Genomic DNA, 21,244 nt, shown 5'->3' with positions numbered 1-21,244 from the left:
CGGGTTTCACGGACGCGGGGAGGGGAGCTGGGGTGGGGGTGTATCCGGCCGGAAGGCGCCCCCCGCCTACGCCCCCCCAGGGGGGTCCCGCTCCCGCTCCCCGCCCCGGGCAGCGCGCCCCCCGGAAGTCTGGGGTCCCCGCTCCCGCCCCCCGCCCCGGGGGTGTCACGCGGGGAGGGGTCCGGGCCGCCGGGGCGGGCGGGCGGGGGCGGCCTGGGGGCGGGCGGCCCAGCAGCCACGCCTCCGCCGCGCCCTCCTCCCGGGCGGGATAATTGAACGGCGCGGCCCGGGCGCGGTGTTGGCTGCCGAGGCCCGGCCCGAGCGTGAAGCCCGCGCCGCCCGCCGCGCCGGCCGAGCCGAGGAGCCGCGCTCTGCCGCCCGCCGCCCGTCGCCCGCCCGCCGGCCTCATGGAGCGCGCCGCGCCGTCGCGCCGGGTCCCGCTGCTGCTGCTCGGCGGCCTCTCGCTGCTGGCGGCCCGAGGTAGGGGCGCCCCGGGCCCACGGCAACCCCGAGTGTCCCCAGCCCTTCGGGCCCCGCACTCCCGGGAAGTTTTGGAGCCAAGGGGACCCGGAGCCCGTGCGCCGCCCCGCGCGGCGCCCCTGGGGCAGTCGTCATCCGTCCCCTGAGCTGCGTGGCCGCCGAGGCCCAGGCGACGTCCTCCGTCCCCTCCCCCCGCCGCCCGCTGGCTGCGGTCCCGATACCTCCCTCGCTCGGAGGACTTGCTTGAGAGACGGGACACCGCTCCCTCCCGACCTCCCAACGCGTCCTCCAGCCCGCCCTCTCGCATCCACCCTCCTGCCCCTGTCCCGGCAAACCGAGCCAGCCCCTAGGGCCCCAGCCGGGTCATGGGGGGTGGGGAGCTCTGGCCGGGGTGGTCGAGCCCCCTCGGGGCCAGGAACTTGGCACCGGATGCGCCCTCGGTGTGTCCTTTCTCACTGCCCCCACCACACCCCCAGGGAGGGGCTGTTGTACCAGCTTGCTGATGAGACAGCTGAGAAGCGTGGGGACCGGGAGACACACGAGGCATAGGGTAGGGGTGGACGGAAGGAAACCAGAACATAAGGGGGGTTTTCAGGGTGATAGCTGGCGGGGACGGGAAGATGCAGACGCGGCCACCGCCTCCCTGACTGTCCTCCTGGGCCCAGGCAGTGGTTCTGCCAGACTTGGTGCTCAGCTGGGACTGGGGGCACGTCCAAACCTACCCACCCGGTGGCAAGGGGGATGGAGTCTCCACTAGCAGATCCGTCGCCCAGACACAGGACAGATAGCACTGGGATGGTGCCCACCCAGCCCTGGTACTGACAGCACCAGGATAGCGCCTGCCCAGGCTACACCCTTCTCTCTCCCTAATCCTCAAGGCCTGGCTCCTGGGGTGCAACCACAGGCGTGTGGATCAAAGCAGCTGCGGGGCAGCAGAGCTGTGACCTCTGATTTCTGTGCTGCCCCCGTGGCTTCTCAGGGCCATTAGTCAGGCCCTCCCCCTGGAGTCTTTGTTTTTCCAGGGGCCCAGGTCCAGTGAGTGCCCCAGACCACCCTCGGAATCCCAGATGCTTTATACCTTGTTGAGTTTAGTTTTCTGTAAATTCTCTTGTGACCACCCTCCTCCTCCTCGGTCAAAAGGTCACTCATCCCAGCTAATGCTCGCCAGGGGATGCAAGGAGAGGCTGTGTACGTGGGGTGCATGGTGGGGGCAGGGGCAGTTCTGCAGAGGCTTCTTGACTTGCTCGCAGCAGCAGACCTCCGAGGAGCTCTGGTTTTTCTGGGCACTGGGCAGGACCTGAGTCACTTTGGGTTGGAGACAGTGTGGGGAGGTCCAGGGCTTAGTGCTGACACCAAGAGCTATCTCGGCCCCTGGAAGATCACAGAAGGCTTCCTGGAGGAGATGGTGCTTGGGCAGGGGCTGCTAAGGTGGGCATGGGAGGAAGGGCATTCCAGGCAGCAGTGGGCACTTAAGTGACTGCTGGCTGGAGGGAAAACCCAGAGGGGGTCTTGGAGTCGGGGGCACCAAAGACTCCTGTTGGAAATGGAAGGGACCTCAGAGTCCCCTTCACATTTTACAGATGAGGAAACTGAGGTCCAGAGAGAAGGCATAGTTCAACTCTCACGAGCCTGGGAATCCTCACATCCTCCATTACTGTTCTTTTCTGCCTACTGTTCGAGAAAAATGTTCCCCTGTGCATGTTTAACTTTGAATGAACACCCTGGGACTTCCTAGCCTGGAGTGGCACACTACCCCAGCGATCTTTCTCCATAGAGACACTTCTAACTTGTAGGATTAAAAAAAAATCCTCTTAATCGCATGCTTCATACTTCGATGAGAACAGCTGGATTGTCCTGTGGCCCTTTTCATTTCTTTTGGTGAGAACCTCTTTGAATTTCAACAAGTTTGGTTTGGTGTGGTTTGGGAAGAGGGAGTTAGAAGACTGCCTGCCTGCTTTCTGCAGCTGCTGCAGCCCGGAGGCCGTGAGGGACACTGCCTCTGCTCTGCACAAGGCTGTGGGGCCCACAAAGAGACGTGCAATTTAAAAGCGAGTGTGGAAACGGCAATCAGATGGTGAGCCCTTTAGCTGATCTGCTGAAACTCATTTGGCGATGGGCCACCTGGCAACTGAAATGCAGAAGGATACCGATCTTTCTTGCCAAAGAGCAGAGACGGAATCGCCTGTCTGTCCTGTGTCTGTCTGTCCTGCTGGACTTCACTGAGAGCTGGGGTGGGAGGCAGTGGAGAAGAGGAGGGTGTTGGGAAAGAAGATTGTGTTTTCTCCAAGGCTTTCTTGGCCTCTGGCTCCAGCCGGGCAGCGTTTCCGACTGATTAAAAGCAAGTCGTGTCGGGAGGCAGAACAAAGGCGAGAGAGGACTTGGCTTAAGAACATGTGGCCTGTGCCTCTGCGGCTCCTGGGACTTTCCCAGTCAGGCTGTGGCGGCTGGAGCGCCGAATGCATAAAGATGAGACTGGGGTGCCTGGGGGGCAGCACTGGGGCCTCTCCTGGGGCACCCACAGCTCCTGCTCCTGCCACCCTGCTGACACTGCCTGAGGCCCCCCAAATCAGGGCTGCATTTGCCACGGCGCTTGTGGGCTGGAAGCGGTTTGCATGTCATCCCTCAGAAACGGCCATGGGACGGTTTGGTAGTTTTCTCATTTGTGAAATTGAGATAACAAAACCTACTTCTTCAGTTGCCTTGAGGACTGAGGGAGAGAACATAGAGGAAGCTGCCGTGGTAGCTAGATTATTATTACTATCTGTCATTCGTCATGTCCCCTTTCCTAGGGTAGGACAGTGTCATTTTTCCTAAGACTGCTCTGATAGTTCTACTAATACTGAATTTCCCCATCCACAAGCCCAGCAGTGCCACAGAACCGGCAGCTGTCAGTGCCAAGCCTGCACTGGTGAAGATAACGTAGAGTGGCATTCTTAGGCATTCAGTCATTCATTACTAAATATCTGCAGAGGGACGGCTTGGTGTCAGACACTGTTCTAGGTCTTGGGGATACAGCAGGGAAGGAGAGAGACCTGGTCCTTCTCCCAATGCGGCTCCCATCCTCCAGGGGATCCAGAAAATTGAACGATTACAAGCCAAGCACTACTGGCAGAGTCAGAAAAGACTTCCTGGAGTAAGCAGCGTGCAGACTGGGACCTGAGGAAGGAGAGCGCTGGCTAAGTTCGTGGGCAGGCAGGGAGGCTGGTGGGAGAGGTGTTACAGGCAGGGGGAATGGCAGGGCAAAGGCCCAGAAGACAAGAGAAAACATGAGACTTTGAGGTGCTTGCTGGAGTTCTGCCCCCTCCTCACGACTGGGGATGACTGCAGTGCTGAGAGTCTTCTCCAGCAGCTTCCCCAGCCCTGCATCTGACTCCCTGAAGGCTGGGCTCTGGGAGCTGTGGGCAAGGTGGGCAGGACAGTTTTGCAGGTAACATCTTATGAAAATCGTCCTAACGAGGCGCATGATTATTTTGCTTGCATATTTTATACAACAGATTTCCTTTTGCAAAATATCAAATCATAACAATTTGATTAATAAATGCTTTTGCAAGCCTCATTTAGTTCCAGTTTCCTTGTAATGATCTCAAATGTGGCCACATAACAAAACAGGGTGGGAGGGGTAAACCTACTGCATCAACTTCCCTGGGATCAGAGACCCCATACGCCGCAGGGGAGCTCAAGCAGTGGCCCTAGGCTGGTTTAGTCACCTGTCCCAAGTCACCTAGCTTCAAGCAGGCATGGCAGGACCAGAAGCTGGACTGGCTCCCTCTCGGTTAACCCCTAGGCTGGTCCTAACTAGAGGCTGGGTCAGGAGGGATCGGGGTGCCTGTTGCTCCAGCTGCCTGCAGGTTACCAGGAGGGTCCTCCACTGTGGAGCCAGCTCTAGAAGGGGGTTAGGACACTGCGCTCTAGTCCCAATTCCAAAAGTGCCTCGAGAGAGCTCAACCTACTCCTGTAACCTCTCTGTGTCTACTTCCTTCCCCCTGAAAGAGTGCACTCTGCTCTGGGTCGTTATTATAAACGAAGTGTTTTACGTTTAGTAACTAATGTACTCCTCTCAACAGCCCTACCAAGTAGGTGATCCAGTATTGTTCTTGAGCTCAGTTTTCCTTTCAGATCCTGTCACCTGCAGGAGTAAAAATTTAGTATAAGTTTCGCTATCTACATATAAAGTTTTGCTCCTCATTTTGGCCTAAACTTCTCTCCAGACCCACTCAGTGCCGTTCCTGAGAGTCGCTGATGCCCATGGTTGGGTCGAGGGTCGAGGTGCTGTCATTATCGCCATCGTGCATGGGAGGACATAGAGGCACAGCGAGGCCAAGTAGCACGCCTGTGGACACACAGCTGCTAAGTGCAGCACCAGGATTCGAACCTGAAGCTCGGCTGTAGCGTCACCCTAAACAGGACGCTCATTGGCCTCACTTCACTTTTGGAGAGTCTCAATTCTTTAAGTCCAGCTTCAGGGGAAGCCGCTGTTTCCTTTAGAGTTTTATAGTGGGGCGTGTGTGAACTTTAGAGTCCAAGCTGGATTTTAAGCCCACCTCTGAGTTTGCCATGTGGTCTCTGGCAACTTGCTGAATCTCTCCTTGTCCGTTCCCCCCCATGTAGAATTGCTAGGATTACAGAGGTCAATTGCTCATTCATTTGTTCACAGACGTTACTGAGTGACGGGGGCAGGCATGGGTGGGGTGCAGTGGGAGACAGAGCCTGTGCCAGCCCTTGTGGCGCTAACTACAGAGTTAATTATTTGTTTTAAATGCTGGGAAGTTCAGGGAACAAAGAGACCATGCAGGAAAGGAAACAGATGTGTGTGTGCATGTGTGCGTGTGCGTGTTGGGAGCTGTCAGGGAGGACTTCTCAGAGGAAGGGAACTTTGAGCTGGTGGCTGGTGTGACATGAATGAGCTGGCCCGAGAGGAGTGGACCAAGGACCACCCAGCTTGTGGAGCTCTAGCTTCCAGAGATCAGGTGCAGAGGATGCGTGACAGGTGGCAAAGAGGCGAGAGGAAAACCAGGGGCCCAGGAGGCCCTTGGAACAGTGGCATACTGCAGAGATGTTGGGGTGGGGGTCATGGGGTGAGGACAGCACATGAAGGTTGCTACCTGGGTCAGAGCCACCTGGAGGGAGTGATTGGGAAGATTCTTCTCTCTGCTTTCCAGAGGTGTGCCTTCCACTCCTCTCTTGCTTCCTCCTTCTGGCCTGTTCTCCAACCCAAGACCCCTGTTGTCTCCATGACCGATGCTGGGGATATGCTCAGGAATGGCACACAAGAGGAATGGGATCACAGCAGATTTTGTACTGGAGACAGGGCATGGAGTTCTAAGAGCAGACTCCAGCATGCCCTGCTTCCTCCTGAGGAGGCCAGGTGGCCTTGAAGAGGGGACATGGGTCTCTCCTCATCCTGGCCCTGAAAGGGTGCAGGGGTACTGGGTTAGCCTGGCTGGACCCTTGCTGGCTTCCCAGCTCTGTGGGCCATGTTACCTGTGTCCCTCTAAACCATGAGCCTCCGCGTGCCTCAGAACATGTAGCGTGCATTGCCACCCATCATAATTACCACAATCCACAGTCTGCACCTGAATCTTTACAAAGGTTTCATTCACCTGGAAGAAACTTAGTTTTAGCTGCTGTCTCAGGTGACAAATAGTATCTGATGCCTGTGAACTAAGCTGCCTATCCAGCTGCCTACCAGTTACTAGTGTGTCTCTCTCCTCAAGAGACCTGAGGGACATGGTGGGGTGTGGGCAGTCTGGCACCGTGTCAGCTGCAGCAGTGTGTGATTCTTATGTAAAAGAATGTTCTCCTGATCCTGGTGCAATCCCTTCTCTGTTTAATTTTGGAGATTCTGGTTTTTCCTGCGGTCAAGGTAGCGATTTAAGCACTTTTCCTCGATGGTCTCATTGGCCTTCCCGGCCCTGCCCAGCAGGTGCTGTGACCACACCCATTCTGTGGAGGAAGAAGGTGAGGCTCAGTCAGGTGTCGTAAGAGGGGGAGCCGGGTTCGAGGCTGGGCAGTTTTAACCCACAGTGTTGCCTTCCCTCAGAATGTGTGACTTGAAGGTTAACGAGATTTTTGCAAGAGAGTTTATTCTTAGTTTATATTGAGTGTTAATCTTTGCATATCTAATCCACACAGTCAGATGACCAGAATCAGAGATTAAAACTGTGTAGTTGATTGAAATTTATTAGGTAAAAAGGGAAATGATCTGTGAGAGAAGGTTCCAGATCAGCCTGAGGCCCACTGCTCTCGAGAGCACCCACAGCCCAGCTACAGGCGTGAAGTGACCAGCGAGTGCATGGTGGGCTTGGGGGGTGTCCAGCATGGGATTTACCGGAAGTTGTTTTTAGATCTTGGTGTCACTCACAGCTGTCGGGGTGGGTGGGGTGGGTAGACAAAGCACTCATGGCTTTGTTTGCTCCAACTTCCACTCCTGACACACAATATACGGGAGCTGCTCAGATGCAGTGGAGTTTGGGTGCGAGCTGTTTGGATTTCATGCCCCTCTCTGAAGGTGTTGCCAGTGGGTCTGTGGCTGATTGGATGGTTGTTCGGATGCTGTTAACCACCGTGCAGCTCTTGGGACCCATGAGGTCTGGGGTGGGGGTGGGGGTCTGTTACCCCCAATGCTCTTCTTGCCCCAACATGGCCATGAGTCCTGGGCCAGCCCTGAGCAGACACCATGTGTGGGTTTGACAGGAAGGAGCAGGCAGGTGGGGGTGGGGGAGGAGAGTGCCTCTGTGAGCCCCAGACAGTCCCCAGCTTTTGTGACGGGTCAGGAATGCTCAGATAACCACAAGGTGCCCTGACCCCCAGGCCGATGAGCAGGTGGGAGCACGGGCAGTGGTCTGAACATCAGGCTTTCCGTATCCTCCTCTTCCCTCCCTCGCAAGACACTTTGGGGTAGTGTGATCCCCAGGGTATTTTTTGTTTGTTTCTTAAAAATTCTAAAGTCACCTTTATTTTGGTTGCAAAGTTACAATTTACTTTGTTACTGAACATTTTATCTGTTCCCATTTGAAGTCGGATAGCTTGCCTTGTAAACCATAGCATCTGCTATCACACTGGTCTACAAGAACATTCTAAAATACAACTGAGAACGTTAATCCTCTTGCAGTACTCAGGTGAGTGTGTTAAAACAACAGCAAATGAAAGAGGGGTAGGCGAAAGATCCAGTTCCTTACCTATTGAAGGATGGGACGAAACGGCCCTTAAACGCTACATTTTCTAATGTATGTTTTTTTTATTGTGATGAAATATACATGACGTAAAATTTACTGTTCTAACAATTTTTAAGTGCACATTCAGTGGCATTAAGTGCATTCACACTGTTGTGCTGCCATTGTCACCATCCTTCTCCGGAGCTTTTCCTTCTTCCCAAACAGAAACTCCGTACCCATTGAACGCTAGCTCCTCTTCTCCTCCAGCCCCTGGCAGCGCCTGCCCTGCTATCTGTCTGTAAACTTGCCTCCTCCAGCGCCTCGTAGGTAGTTTTGTCTCAGGCCAGCATACCTGTCTTATTGACCTTATTTGATTGTCATAACCAGAGTAAAGCTTGTTTATTTAAAAGGGCAGAAACCTGAAAACAGCAAAGACATTCCTTTTTTCCTTTCTAACTGCAATGTTTCTTGGAAGAGATGCGTCCAGGGGGGTGGGAGCAGCATGGACTTTTGTGCTTCAGAGAGCCTGGCCTGCCCCATCTTGAGGAAATGCTGGTCAACACTGGGGTGGCTTTACTTATTTTGGAACACAGGTTAGTAACAGACCTGTTCTTGTGTGGGATGCCCACATCTGTTAAAGACCAACGTGCTGCAGAACGTGCCTTCATTGGCATCTTGAGGCATGACACCAGGGAGCTCTGCGGGTGCCCCTTGTTCCACCAGACTCCTCTCTCTGCAGCTTAGTTTTCCTCTGATGGGTTGGGGGCAGCCGGTACTGAGACTACCAGGGACATCAAGGCCCATCTCCAAGGTAAGAAAGTGGCAGTTCTGTAGCTTCAGACATTTCTCCTATCTCCACACCCAGCATGTCCCTGCCTTTTGTTGAAATTCTAACTAGCCCTGAACTTTGCTGTGGTGGGCTCCAGCCTGGAGACCTTCCCTCCCTTGGGGTCACTCCCTTCACTCCCTGGGATGCCTGAGGAAGAGGCCTCTGTGCGGGCAGGGCAGCTTGCCCAAGCAGCCTCTGCATTTCAGGGTGGTCGTGCTTATCAGTCCCCAGTACTGTTTAGTTCATACATAACTGAGCCTTGATATTTGTGCTGGGCATGAGCAGGTACTGCAGGGACAGCAAGAGGAGAAAGACACCATCCCTGGCCCCAAAGGAGGTTTTAACGCAGGGGGAGCAGAATAGAACAGCTTTGGGGGCTGTCAGAGCCATGCCCGGTCCCAGAACTCCAGGCCCAGGAGTGGCGGGGTGAGAGCAGGAGGCTGAAGGTGCCGGGGGCCTTGAGTGTCAGCTGAGCGTTGTGCAGAGCTGGCCACGTGCTGGTTTTGGGTGGGTGTAGTATGGTCGGGGTGGGGACCGGGACACGTTCACAACTCATGGTCACATCATTGGTGACCTGACTCCATTCAGCTTCTGTTCTTAATTCCGCTGGAAGTGCAGGGTCCACGCAGTCGCTGAGGTGACAGTTGGGTGGGGGCAATTATGTTATGCTTTTTGAAAGGGAGCAGGAATGGAGAAGGGGAAGAAAGGCAGCAGGAAGATTCCTGCCTGCCTTCTGTGCATGCTGCAATTTGGTGGTGGGAGCTGAGGCTTAGATGGGGCAGTGGGCGGACAGGAGCGCAAACCCAGCTCTGCCTGCTCCTACCCGCACCTCCAGCCTCCTCACTGCTGTGTCCCCGGAGCAGCTCCAGCGCTTCCAGAGTGCAGGATAAACACCAGGCCAGCATTCTCCCTCTGGGCCCTCTCACTGTAGGCTGGAGCTCCCAGCATGTCCCCAGACAAATACCTCAGCCTGGACCAGGAGCCCATGAGCATGGGCCAGTCAGCCCTGGCTCCAGCTGGCCGCTGGTCAGCCACAGGTCCTCCCTGGAGACCCTTGAGCCCCTGTTCCACTTGGAGCCACAAGGCTGTGCAAACAGGGCGGCTCCCGGGCAGTCTGCTGTATGTAGCAAGAGTTCTGAAAATGTCCCTGCCTTTGAATGGACACCCCTCCTCCCGGACCTCTGGCCCAAGCAAAGCATCGTGACTTTAGGAATTAAGACTTACGAATCAAGACGTTCCAGCCAGAGCTGTTTGTTCCTTCCTGATAGTGAAAAATTGGAAGCAGCCTATATCCCAAGACAGTGGAAATGAGCTAGGAAAATGTACCACTTCTACTCAATGGCGTGACCACCGCGTGCTGGGCATGTGATACAGAACAGAGTAAAAAGGGCTTTAGAGGGAGCAGGTGAATGAACGGGGCCCTGTCTGCAGGTCCCTTGTGGGCCAGGGGCCTAGTAGTAATGGGTGATTGTTTGCTGCAGTGAAGCTAATGATGCCTTTCCTGGGTCTGCTCCCCACACCCCTTCCCTGGCACCACCCAGCCTGGCCATGGTCCCTGCTGGGCTGTTCACGGTCTCTCTGATGGGGCCGTGCAGGAACTTTCCCTTGGCTGGTGTGGACGAGCATCTTATGCCCAAGGAGGGTGAGCTGAGCCTAGGCAGTTGGGAGGCTCCCAGCTCCACCCAGACGCAGCCCCAGACAGCTTGGCTGTGCACAGGTTCCAGCTCTGGGGCTGCTCAGAACATTTGAGCTGCATTCCAGGGGCATTCCAAGTTTCCAGACTGACTGGAGGACTTAACATTTGATTGTCCTGCTGAGAATAAGGTTCAAAGTGCTCAAGGCTTCCCAGCAGGAATCACTTCCAAACTGTTTCTCCAGCTTGGGGCACAGAGGCCCTGCCCTGCTGAGCCACTGTGGGGGTCTGTGCTTTACCTGTATTTGCTTTTCTCAGAGTGCAGGGAGGCTTTGGGGCTGCGGCTCATCTGTGGGGGGTTCCACACACCAAGACCGGGCCCTGGCGCCCCCATTTCTCACAGGCAACAGCAAGTGAATCCCCTTCCAGCATTTTGCACGTAACCAAGACACTTTTATTAAGAGCTTACTCTGTGCTTGGAACCTTCATAAGCTTTATCCATCCTTTCAGCAGCTCTGGAAGGTATTGTGGGCCCCGTTTTTCTGCTGAGGAAGCTGTGGCTCAGAGAGGTGGAGTAGCTTGCCCAGGGTCACAGAGCAGGACAGTGCTGGAGCTGGGGTTGGAGCCCTCGTCTGTCTCTAAAGCTTAAGCTCTTCCTACTCAACTCTGTAGCTGCTACAAACTGGCTTTTGTGCCGAGGTATAAGAGGACGGGAGGTAGACCCTGCTCTCAAGACATTTGTGGTTGGGAGGGTAAGGTGGACACACAGGATACTAGAAAATGGTGAGATGTGTGCCCTGCACACGGTGGGGAGGTGGAAGCAGAGGGGCACCTGTGCCAGGCTGGGTGGGGAAAGTGGGCCAGGACCGTAGGCAGGGAGCTGAGTGGCCCGGCTGGACGGTGGGGTGAAGTTTGGGGGGGTGGGGTGGGAGCCGGGGTGGCTGCATAGGGGAGAGCATCCTCAGTGTCGGGCCATGTAGCTGGGTCACGTCACAGTCATCCGGGGAATGAACTGTAGCTGTAGCTTATCTGTAACAGATGAAGTCCTATGTTTCATTGGATGCTTTTTTAAAAAAATAAGTTAGAGCAAAAATGAACGAGCGAGTGAATGCATGAATGATGGGCACACTCAAGGTGATCCCCATAACAGTGTGGCCCTCACACTGATGACTCTCATGCTTTGGTGCTGGGAGGCCCATGACTGCAGACAGTTGGGTCTGAGCTCCAGCGCGGGGTGCACCTTCCGTGTCCTGCAGATAGCATCGTTGGGGAGTACGGAGCACGCACAGCTGAGGTAGGGTATGGGCCCAGTGGCCAGGTCGCAGTGAACTGGTAGGTTTTGCTGTGGGACAGAGCTTCACCATTAACCACACGCCACTGGGGGAGCCTGTGAGAGTAGGAATGGGGTGGGTACATCTTTCCCTGCAGAAAGCCCCTCAGAGTACCCCGGAAGTCCCGAAGTTGTCATTAGGGGATTTGTTTCTAGGCAAGACCCCCACGCCTGGCCACGTGAAGTGGCCTGGCTGAGCCTCAGCTCATCCATACACTGAATATACCCATCCCAGGGTGTTTCTAGAGGTTTCTCTTGCTCCCCTGCTGAGAGGGGGATGGTGGTTTAGGAAGTCTCTGCCTTACCCAAGAGCAAGCCTTCCTCTGGGACCACCTGAGGGCCCAGCCTGGGAAGAATAATGAGCCCAAGCAGAGCACCCACGACTGTCAGTGCCAAGAAACGCTGCCAAGCCTGGCGGGATTTCCCCCATGGGGTGCTGGAAAGCCATTAGTAAGAAAACGTGGTATTTCTCAAAGCCCCATTTCATAATGTCCTGTCGAGAGATGGCCTTCTGCCAGGCAGCTGAGGTGGTCAATGCTAATGCTCCTGGTATATAGGTCCCTTACTGAGAGCACCTTGGTATGTGGGCACCTTGGCACCCAGCACTCCTTCCTTGGGGCCTAGTGGGCTCTGCTCCTTCCCATGAGCTGAGGGGCCTGGGTTTCTGAGGAGGTTGCCCATTGGGGCTGCAGCCTGGCTGGGGCAGGAGGGCTGTTGTCCAGCTGTGAGGGCCTGGGCCAGCTGCTTGATGAATGGGAGCCTTCTACCTGCCCCATCTCCTGTGAGCAGACGATCCCTCCAGGCGGCTGTTACCCCCGAGCCCAGTGCTTTCTGCCCAGCCAGCTCCACCCTCACCCAACTTCTTTTAGCTGTCCTTTTCTGCAGAGGAGCAGGTCTTGTGGCAAGTCAAGGGCAGAAACCATCCCCAGCCTCAGTTTCTTTGTCTCCAGGTGAGGACTGATGGGCCCCTCTACCCTTCTCCCCCGCCTTACAAGTTGCTCCAAAGATTAAAGGAGAGAGCACGGCAGAAGCTGCTCTAGAAATGCTGGTCTCTCCTCTGGAGAGAGTCAGGCCTGTCATGCCCGCTGGGCTGGACGGCAGCGTGACCACACCTCTGTCAGTAGCACGTGCCTTTCTTGCCCACTGGACTGTGAAGGAAGGGACCCTGTCCACGTCTCTGGCGTGTGGCCAGAGCAGGGATCCTGCCCAGCTGTGCTTGGGTCCCAGTGCTGAGCCACAGCCCTGTCAGAGCTGGATGCGGCAGGTACCAGTTGAGGAGTCGGCCTTTCAGGGAAGGAGCGGGGCGTGCGCTCCCAGGCAGGACCCGGTGGCATTCTCAGTACTCGTTTGCAGAGTGACCGAAGTATGTGCTGTTCGTCCAGCTGCCCTTTCAGACCCAGCCTCATGCTGCAGTGCAGACCTAAGCAAGCGGATTTTCTGAAGGGGCAGCTGGGAGCGGGCACCAGTGGGGTGAGTGGCGGGTCACCATCAGCCTGTTCTTTTCTCTGCACAGTGGGCGCAGACGTCTCCATGGAGGCTTGCTGTGCAGACGGACATCGAATGGCCACCCAGGAGAGGGACTGCTCGCTGCCGTACACCTCGGAATCCAAAGAATGCAGGTACGCTTGGTGGTGGCCACTGTTTTACCAGGACAATGTTCTTTTAGAGGAAGGTGGGGAGGAAAGGACGAGTTGCTCCAAAGATTGAAGGAGCAAGCACGGCTGTGGGCGCAGAAGCTGCTCTAGAAATGTTGGTTCTCTCCTTCTCACCCGCCTCAGCTGGGTGCATTTTGAGGACCCCTGTTTCCAGTTTCTCCTCTGGAGAGTCAGGCCAGGGCACCAGGGCCAGATCCACCCAGGCTGGGGGAGGTGCAGCGGGTGACCCCTGCCCCTCCATAGCTGGGCTCTCCCCTATGCTCCCACGGTCCCAGCACAGGACTCACTGACCCTTCCCGTGCCACCCTGTGACAGTTGGGGCATCTGTCCACTTCACTGGGCTGGAAACAAGAAGATCTGGGTTCGTAGGCTTCTCTGTCATAGCTGGGCAGCTGTGGGCAAGTCGGTTTCCTCCTAAGAAAAGCGGGACTGTTGTGGGGTGCAGATGAGATCCTGTGATCAGCAGTGCTTCGCAGAGAGGAACGTGGACCACCTGCAGACCCCCAAAATGTGGATGAGCCGGGCCCAGGGTGAAGAGTTCTGCCAGACCCTTGTTCACCTTGTGCAGAAGCTGGCATCTGGATTGACCGTTTTTATTCTTCTCTCCCGAAATTGACTCAAGCTCCCCCCAAATCTGGGGACAATATAAGCTTCGAATAAATGATGGAAACAAGTTGATCATCATCATAAAAATAATGGTATAAAGGTAATAGCAAACCATTCTGAGGCACCTACTTTGTGCTGAGCATCTGATGAGCATTTTCTCATTTAACTGCGTCACTCATCCCGTTTGATGGAGGAAGCTGGGCTCACCCCCATGTACAGCTCATCAGAGATGACGTTAGTATCTGAACCCAGACCTGCTGGCCTGGGGAGCAAGCGCTGTCAGGAGGCAGGGGTATGAGAGTATCCCAGCGTTTGATTTCCATTTGTTTTCTCTGCCTCTAACCCGAGTCTAAGCAGCTTGGGTACTGGGAGCTGTGGGGCACGGGGTGGGGGCTGTCACAATGGTTTGCATTTCTGTTGACGTTGAGCAGAGGCTGCCCCAGCCAGCAGGGAGGGAGAACGTAAATCCTGATTGAAGAAATTCTTGAAAAGTCAAAAGCACTATAGACCAAACAAAGGAAGAGAAGACAGGCAGCTCAGATGCTGGAACTGACTGCAAGAGCACACGGTCAGGCTTCACGGAGCAGCAGATGAGTGGGAGATGTGATTTTGGCTCCCGGTGTGGCTGAGCGCTGGAAGTGTCAGAGAGGCCTCTGGCAAGTCCCTAGCAAAGCTGGGCGTTCAGCGCCAAGCCGAGCGTTGTTTACAGACTGTGCTGATGAGAAGCAGCCTGGCCCCAGGAAGGACGAGGGCCTGGGAGGCGGGCCGGCCTGGGTTACATTTCCTGCTGTGTGACCTGAGCCAGCTCAGAGCCTCAGTTTCCCACAGTAAAGCAGGGTTTCCCATCACACCTGCCTTCAGGGTTGTTATAATGAACAGAGACGACGTATGAAACCAGCACCACGAAGCCAAAGGGTGGGAGTGTATTAATCTTTCAGGGCTTCCGTAACAAAGTACCACAGACTGGGCTGCTTAAACACAGAAATTATCACAGTGCCGGAGACTGGAAGTTCAAGATCAAGGTGTTGGCAGGGTTCGTTTCTTCCGAGGCCTGTCCTTGTGGCTTGAAGTTGGCATCTTCTCCCTGTATCCTCACGTGGTCTTCCCTCTGTGTCTGTGTCCTGATTGCCTCTGCTTGTAAGGACCCCAGTGTGATTGGATTAGGTCCTATCCAGATGACCTCATTTTAGCTTAATTACTTCTTTAAAGGCCCTGTCTCCAAAGGCAGTCACATTCTGAGTTACTAGGGGCTAGGACTTCAACAGATGAGTTGTAGGGAACACAATTCTGCCCCTGACAGGGAGCGCTATTATTAATTGAGATCAAATACTTATAAAATGAAGCATCAGATAGGTGAACCCTTCAGTGTGCAGACAGAGAAACTGAGGCCACAGTTTCAGCAGCTCTCTGGGCCCTGCTTGTGAATTTAGATTCTGGTCAGTACTAAATTTATACTGATTTCTACTCACCAGTGTCTTTGATAAATTTTGGAGTTATCTTTAATCCACAGTGGGTCCCAGAGCACATAGAAAATACCTTCTTATCTATGCAGCGGGCGTTTGTTTTATGATCTACATTTTGACCCAGGATAAATTTCAAACACGCATGAAGACATTTCCTGAGATGTAAGAAATATCATTTGATTGGCCGAGACAGAATTTCTTCTTTTTGGGAAGTGTGGGTGCATGTCTAGGCTCCCGCTGACCCTTGACTTGTTTTTGGTGATGCTCACTTGGTCATGTGGAGCCTCAGGAAATTCTGGCTGGATGTTGTGAGTTTCCATGTCACAGTGTCCCCAGAACATGTTACTGAACGCCCAGGACACCACTCAAGGGTCACCAAGTTGGAGTGACTGGCCTTTGTTTCACTGAGGCCCCAGGAGGCCAGTTGACTTGTCCCAGTGAACTCACAAGCAGGAGCCACGTGCATATCCGAGGCCTCTTAGTGAGTTAGCCACTAACAGCTGGCTCCACAGTGACACTGTCCCGCTGTCCCAGGTGCTGGCTGCTGCCCTCCAACCCTCCCTCACTCATGTCCCCTTCTCTGCGTTTGTTTCGGGGTCCGAAGCCCATACAGTCTATGGAGATCAGAGGCTGAGCCTGGGCTCCTGGGCTCTGGGTGAGACAGAGCCCGTCTAAGAATTCCACTCGCAGGCAGTGAGTGCTGCTGCGGGGGTCCTTGGGTGAGCAAGCCCCCTCCCCAGCCCTCCACAATGCCGAGCCCCACAGTACTAGGGTGAGGAAGGGCCGTGTGTGTCTGGGGTGTGGCCAGCACAGTGATGCCTGGTAGGAGGGATTTTCTATGAATTCAGTATTATCATCTTTAATGAAGGTGGGGAAGGGAGAGAGCAGATCAGAAATCAAATCTGAATTACGGGAACCCTCTTACTAGTAATATTTGAAAGATGCAGGAAACAAGGATCACTAACCTGTTGGTTGGTCCATCATTCTAGCGCATGTTTCTTCTTTTGAAGTGGCATTCTATGAGGCTCACCTGTAAACGTCTCAATTTTCATTCATTCAGCAAATCTTTATTGTTGCTTGATGCCATTTCTAAGCTCAGAAAGAGGCGGGATGAAGTGACACAGGTGAGCCAGCCCCAGGCCAAACCGCCTAGGCAGGAGTTGAGAATGGGAGACTCTGAGTGTTTCTGGGGGCCCAAAGGAGATGGGATTTGCTCCCTTGGGTGGTTGAGGGGCTCAGACAGGACTGCAGGGAGGAGCCTACCCCTCTGCAAACCTGGGCTGTAGCTGAACAGGGACGGGCTGTCTGAAGCTTTAATGGCAGCACACTTGAGGGTGGCCCAGAGATGGCAGCTCTGCTGCTGCCCCGATTCATGCGTCACTCTGCACTCTAGGCCTTGGCCGAGGCCCAACATCCCTGAGTATCCAAATCCAAATTTCCCCAAAACCTTGGATTAGATTAAACCCACAAGTCCTTCATCTTCTTTTGGAGGAATTTGGATACACACCGAGCCAAAACCTAAAGCAGGTCCCGAGCTGATGTTTTTCAATCCAACAAATCCAGCATCTGTCTGGACCCCTTCATTTATTTATTTCACAAATATCATTGAAGGCCTGCTGGGTGCCAGGCACTGTTCTGGGTGAACAGGGGGTAAATCAGTGAACAAAATAGGCAAAATCCCCTGGCCTTGTAGAGGTTACATTCTACAGGGGAAGCAGACAATAAACCAAATAGTAAGTAAATTTTCTGTTTTATAAGAAGGCCGTATGCACCATGAGAGGGAAAAAACAAACAGGGAAGGAGTAGAGTCTTCTGGGTGGGGCTGGTCTACAATTTCAAGCAGAGCTGTAGGGGACAGCTCACTGGGAAGGGGCCTCTGAGCTAGCACATGAAGGAGGCAAGAGAGAGAGGTGTATGGGATGCAGGGAGGAGCTTTCCAGGCAGAGGGAACAGCCAGCACAGAGGCCCAGAGGAGAGGCTGTACAGGTGTCATGGAGCAACGGCAAGGGGCCAGGGTGGCTGTAGGCCTGGCCAGGCAGGAAGCCACAGGGTCAGATGGTAACCATGGTGCCTTGGGGCGCTGTGGGGGGCTGATCGTCCTGGGCTGTCTAGGTGATTTAGAGACTGAGTGAGATGAGAGGCTGCTGGAGGATTTGAGCAGAGATGGGTGGATGCATATCTGTCTGAATGTGCCCTTGAAAACAGACCCTGTGTGAGGAAGAGATTGAGGGAGGGAGGTGGAAGCCGCAGAGATACTAATTGGCTGTTTTGACAATTGAGGGGGATGCCTGTGGTTTGGAGCTGGGTGGAGGCAGGGGAGGTGGCGGAAAGGGGGCTGATGGTGGACGTGACTTGCTTGAAGGCAAAGCACCAGGGTTTGTTAGTGTTTGGAGGGGAGTGGGATTCAGAGAAGTCAGGGATGGCTCCAGGGTCTTGCTCTGGGCACCTGGACACATGGAGTTTGCCTGGAGGAGCAGGGACGACCATGGGAGAGAAGGTGGAGCTCCTGGGGAGGAGTGGAGTCCGCCTTGGATATCTAAGTGGAGACCTGAGTGGGCGGTTGGAGGCCAGGCAGGAGTGCAAGGGAGAGGCCTGGCCAGAGAGAGAGCTGAAAGCCGTCTGTGTGGAGATGGCATTTAAGCCAAAGGCTGGCTTCTGGTCAAGATGGCAGAATAGACCGTCCCCAGTGTCACCCTCTCCCACAAATCAACCAATTTACTACTATTAAAAAGCAATGACTGCCAAGCTGGAGCTGCTGGAGCTCAGGGGAAGAGGAGGAGAGACCTACAGAGTGCATGAAGGCAGGAGAAGCCGCGATGAGACAAAGAAAGGGTCGCTCCCACCATTTCAAGCCCTGGCCACTTGCAGGCTGGCCCTGGTGAGTGCATGGAGCAGGAGCTGGCAAAAGCTGCAGCTGTGCCCTTCATATGAGGTTGCTTGGAGGTGGCAGGGGAGAAGAGGGCCTTGGTGGCCCCCAGGCCAGCAGGACCACTAACAGGGTTCCCATGGATCCACATAGGAATGAGGAGCCACAACAACTGAAAAAAGGAGCCAGTCAGAGGCTGGTGAGTCATTGCAAGGGACCGGCACATGGCCTGTCCCATGGGAAATGTTTGGAGTGCAGGTGTTGGGGGAGATGGGCCCACCGGGAGAACACCAGGACACAGCATGGACAGCTGATCTGCCCCCCATCAGCACAGGACCACTCAGTGGAGACAGGTCAAGAATACAGAACTGCAGGGGGTGCAGTTGCTAAAAAGACTCAGGCCCAGACCAGAGTTTCCACACAACCTGGGTGCACCAGATCTCATCAGACCCGGAAGTAACTATAAAGTCAACCATTAAACCCTGAGCCACTCAAAAAGACTTCCCCAGAGAATCAGCAGCAAAGCAGCAATTTAGCTCAACCGCAGAGCTCAAGTACTGGTCCCCACAGGAAGTTCCCCCATTTTAGAAGTCAGCAAAGGACAACAAATTAGTTCAAGTGATGAGTTCAAGTGGTAGGAACAGCAAATAATCCAACACAGAACTGGAAGAAAAAACAAAATACCCACAGACCAGAGACAAAGTTTAATATTAACTAGTAAAGGTCTTACATCACCAAAGAATACCTATAAAGCCTAGATGACTGGAAGTCCCCTGGGCTACCAAGCCAGGGAGGAGGAAGGGCTGGGGGCCTCAGCCATACCCCCCAACACCCACAGCCAGCCCAGCGATGACCACCAAGACTCTGCAGAAAGCACCCCAGGCTCTCCTGAGCTGGGGTGGTGGGGGGCCAAGGGCCTTGGTCATGCCCTGCTGACACCCACAACCAGCCCAGCAACAACCACCAAGCAGTAGCAAGAAGCACCCCTGGCTCTGGAGCTAGGGCAGTGGGGGCGAGGGCTTCAGCCACACCCCCCTGACATCTGCACCCAGCTCAACAATGACCAAGGCACTGCTGGAAGCCCTTTGGTCTCCCCTGAAGGAATGAGGCGGGTACCACAGGTCTCAACCCCACCCCTCCTCCTTCCTCCTTCTCCCACCCTATTTCCTTCCCCCTTCCCCTCCCTTCTCCTCCCCAACTGCTCTGCAGCATCATAGAATGTAAAAAAATAATATTAATAAATAAATAAACTTAAAAAAATACAAAAAAAACACCAAACCCCAAACAAATTACATATCTTAAAGTTTTCAGTACTGGCAGGCTTAGCATAAAAATCTGCCAGCTCATTTCCTTGGTATTTAATTAATCCTTGTTCTGCTTGATGTTGGGTTAGCAGTTTTATGAACCAGTCACTTTCTTCATTAGCGTACTGGGAATTCTTGCCCAGTCCAAATGGTGTAATTTTAAAGTTATCAGAAACCTGCCCTTATCAGAGTCCTTTCCATGAATCTCTTTGAAGACAAAACACACTTTAGGCTTATGAAAAGTGCCAGAGTAAAGAATTAACTGTCTGTGAATGACAAGACTTAAGATGGCCATGGGTAAAGATATGATGAAAGTTTATTGCAATCATGATGCATTTGACAAGGAAAAAAAAAAAGTCATAGGCTGAGGGGACGGGAGAATGAAACCATGAATCTCTGCACTGTGGCGGTGTCGGGGGCACCTGGGGTTGGCTCTGTGCCAGCCTTCCTGGCAGTGAGTCTTCACCCTCAAGCCTTGTTAGGGCAAACAGGCCCTTCGCAAAACCCACCAGGTGCAGAAGTGCTTGGGGGTTCTAGCCCGGGAGGGAGTGTTTGGGATACGGGCGAGGTTGGGCTCTGCCAGGTCAAGGGGTAGAGTGACCAGCTTCGTGAATCCTCCCGCAAAATGGCTCCTAGAGCCTTTGATTTTCAAACTGGGTTCCCTGAAGATTTAGCAGTTCCTGGGAAACCTTGGCTGCCTGTGGGAGAGGAGGCTGCAGCTGGGCGGGCCCTAGTGTGTGCCCACAGCTCTGCTTTTATCTCTTTTCTCCCCATGCCCTTGGAACCAAGGTCCAGGACCTTAAACTCCTGTGAGAGCCACCAGTGGTCCAGTTTCTTCCCTGTGCCCGGACAGTGGAAGTACGTTGCCCAAGGTCACCCATCCAGGGAGTGAAGGCAGAGCTGGGCCAGGCAGCCAGGTCCCAGTCAGCTCCCTCTTGGCTCTCATCACACACAACACTCTGGCCTTACTTGTGACATGTCCTTTGCAAAGCCACTCACAGTCCTGGGGCATTTGGTACTGTGGGATCAGCTGCCTGGGGGGGACTCAGCCCCAGGAGGGGTCACAGCCGTGACAGTGGGTGGAACTTCATAACCTCCAAGGCTCTGCTGTGCCGGTGCCTCCCTGGACCATCCTAACACCTCCGAAGTGCACTGGTGGTGGTGCCTGACCCCACAGGTGAGGAAAAAGGGGCTCCCAAAGGTGAGGGCGCTTATCCAGGTTGACCAGGCAGCGACAGGAGAGCAGAGATCTGGACCCAGCGCTCCAGACGCTCAGCGCCAGGCTCCTTCCCCCACCAGAGCAGAGTCGAATCCCTGCTGCCCCGAAGTCCCCGTGGTGTGAGGGTTGCTCTCCCCACCAGGCCATTCCTGGAGCCTCCGCACCAGCTTGGCACACAGTAGGGCCACTGCCAATTTTTTAAAATTGTGGTAAAACATATATAACATAAAATTCACCATCTCAACCATTTTTGAGTGTACAGTTCAGTGGCAGTAAGTACGTTCCCATTGTCATGCAGCCATCACCACTGTGCACCTCTAGATCTTTTTCGTTTTCCCAAACTGAAACCACGTCCATAACCCCCCATTCCACCCCCACACCCCGGCGCCCACCACTCCACTTTCTGTCTCAATGACTTTGGCCACTCCAGGGACCTCAGGTGAGTGGGATCATACAGTACCTGTCCTTTTGTCCTCTTGCACTCAGCATAATGTCCTGAAGGTTCATTCGTGTTGTACCATCCGTCAGAATTTCCTTCCCTTAGAAGGCCGGATAATATTCCCTGGCATGAACACACCACATTTTGTTTATCCATTCGTCTGCTGGTGGGCACTTGGGCTGTTGTAAATAATCCAGCCACGAACGTGGCTGTACAAATATCTCCTTGAGATCCCACTTTCAGTTCTTTTGGGCATAGACGCAGAC

General features: G+C 54.3%; 1 protein-coding gene across 2 annotated transcripts in view; it reads left to right on the top strand.

Moving 5' to 3' along the window:
* The first annotated feature begins 403 nt into the window (after window positions 1-403).
* Window positions 404-21,244, top strand: part of FBLN1 (fibulin 1) — an 80,726-nt gene continuing 59,885 nt past the window's right edge. For both annotated transcript variants that reach the window (XM_063075108.1, XM_063075111.1), the window contains exons 1-2: window positions 404-480; window positions 12,940-13,045. In XM_063075108.1, the coding sequence (XP_062931178.1) occupies window positions 408-480; window positions 12,940-13,045 (179 nt within the window). In that variant the 5' untranslated portion in view covers window positions 404-407. The remainder of the gene's footprint in view (window positions 481-12,939; window positions 13,046-21,244) is intronic.

Source organism: Cynocephalus volans, chromosome 12 (assembly GCF_027409185.1).
Source record: "Cynocephalus volans isolate mCynVol1 chromosome 12, mCynVol1.pri, whole genome shotgun sequence".
Classification (NCBI taxonomy): domain Eukaryota; kingdom Metazoa; phylum Chordata; class Mammalia; order Dermoptera; family Cynocephalidae; genus Cynocephalus; species Cynocephalus volans.
Note: the sequence above shows the minus strand (reverse complement) of the source record. Positions and strands in the feature narration are given on the sequence as shown.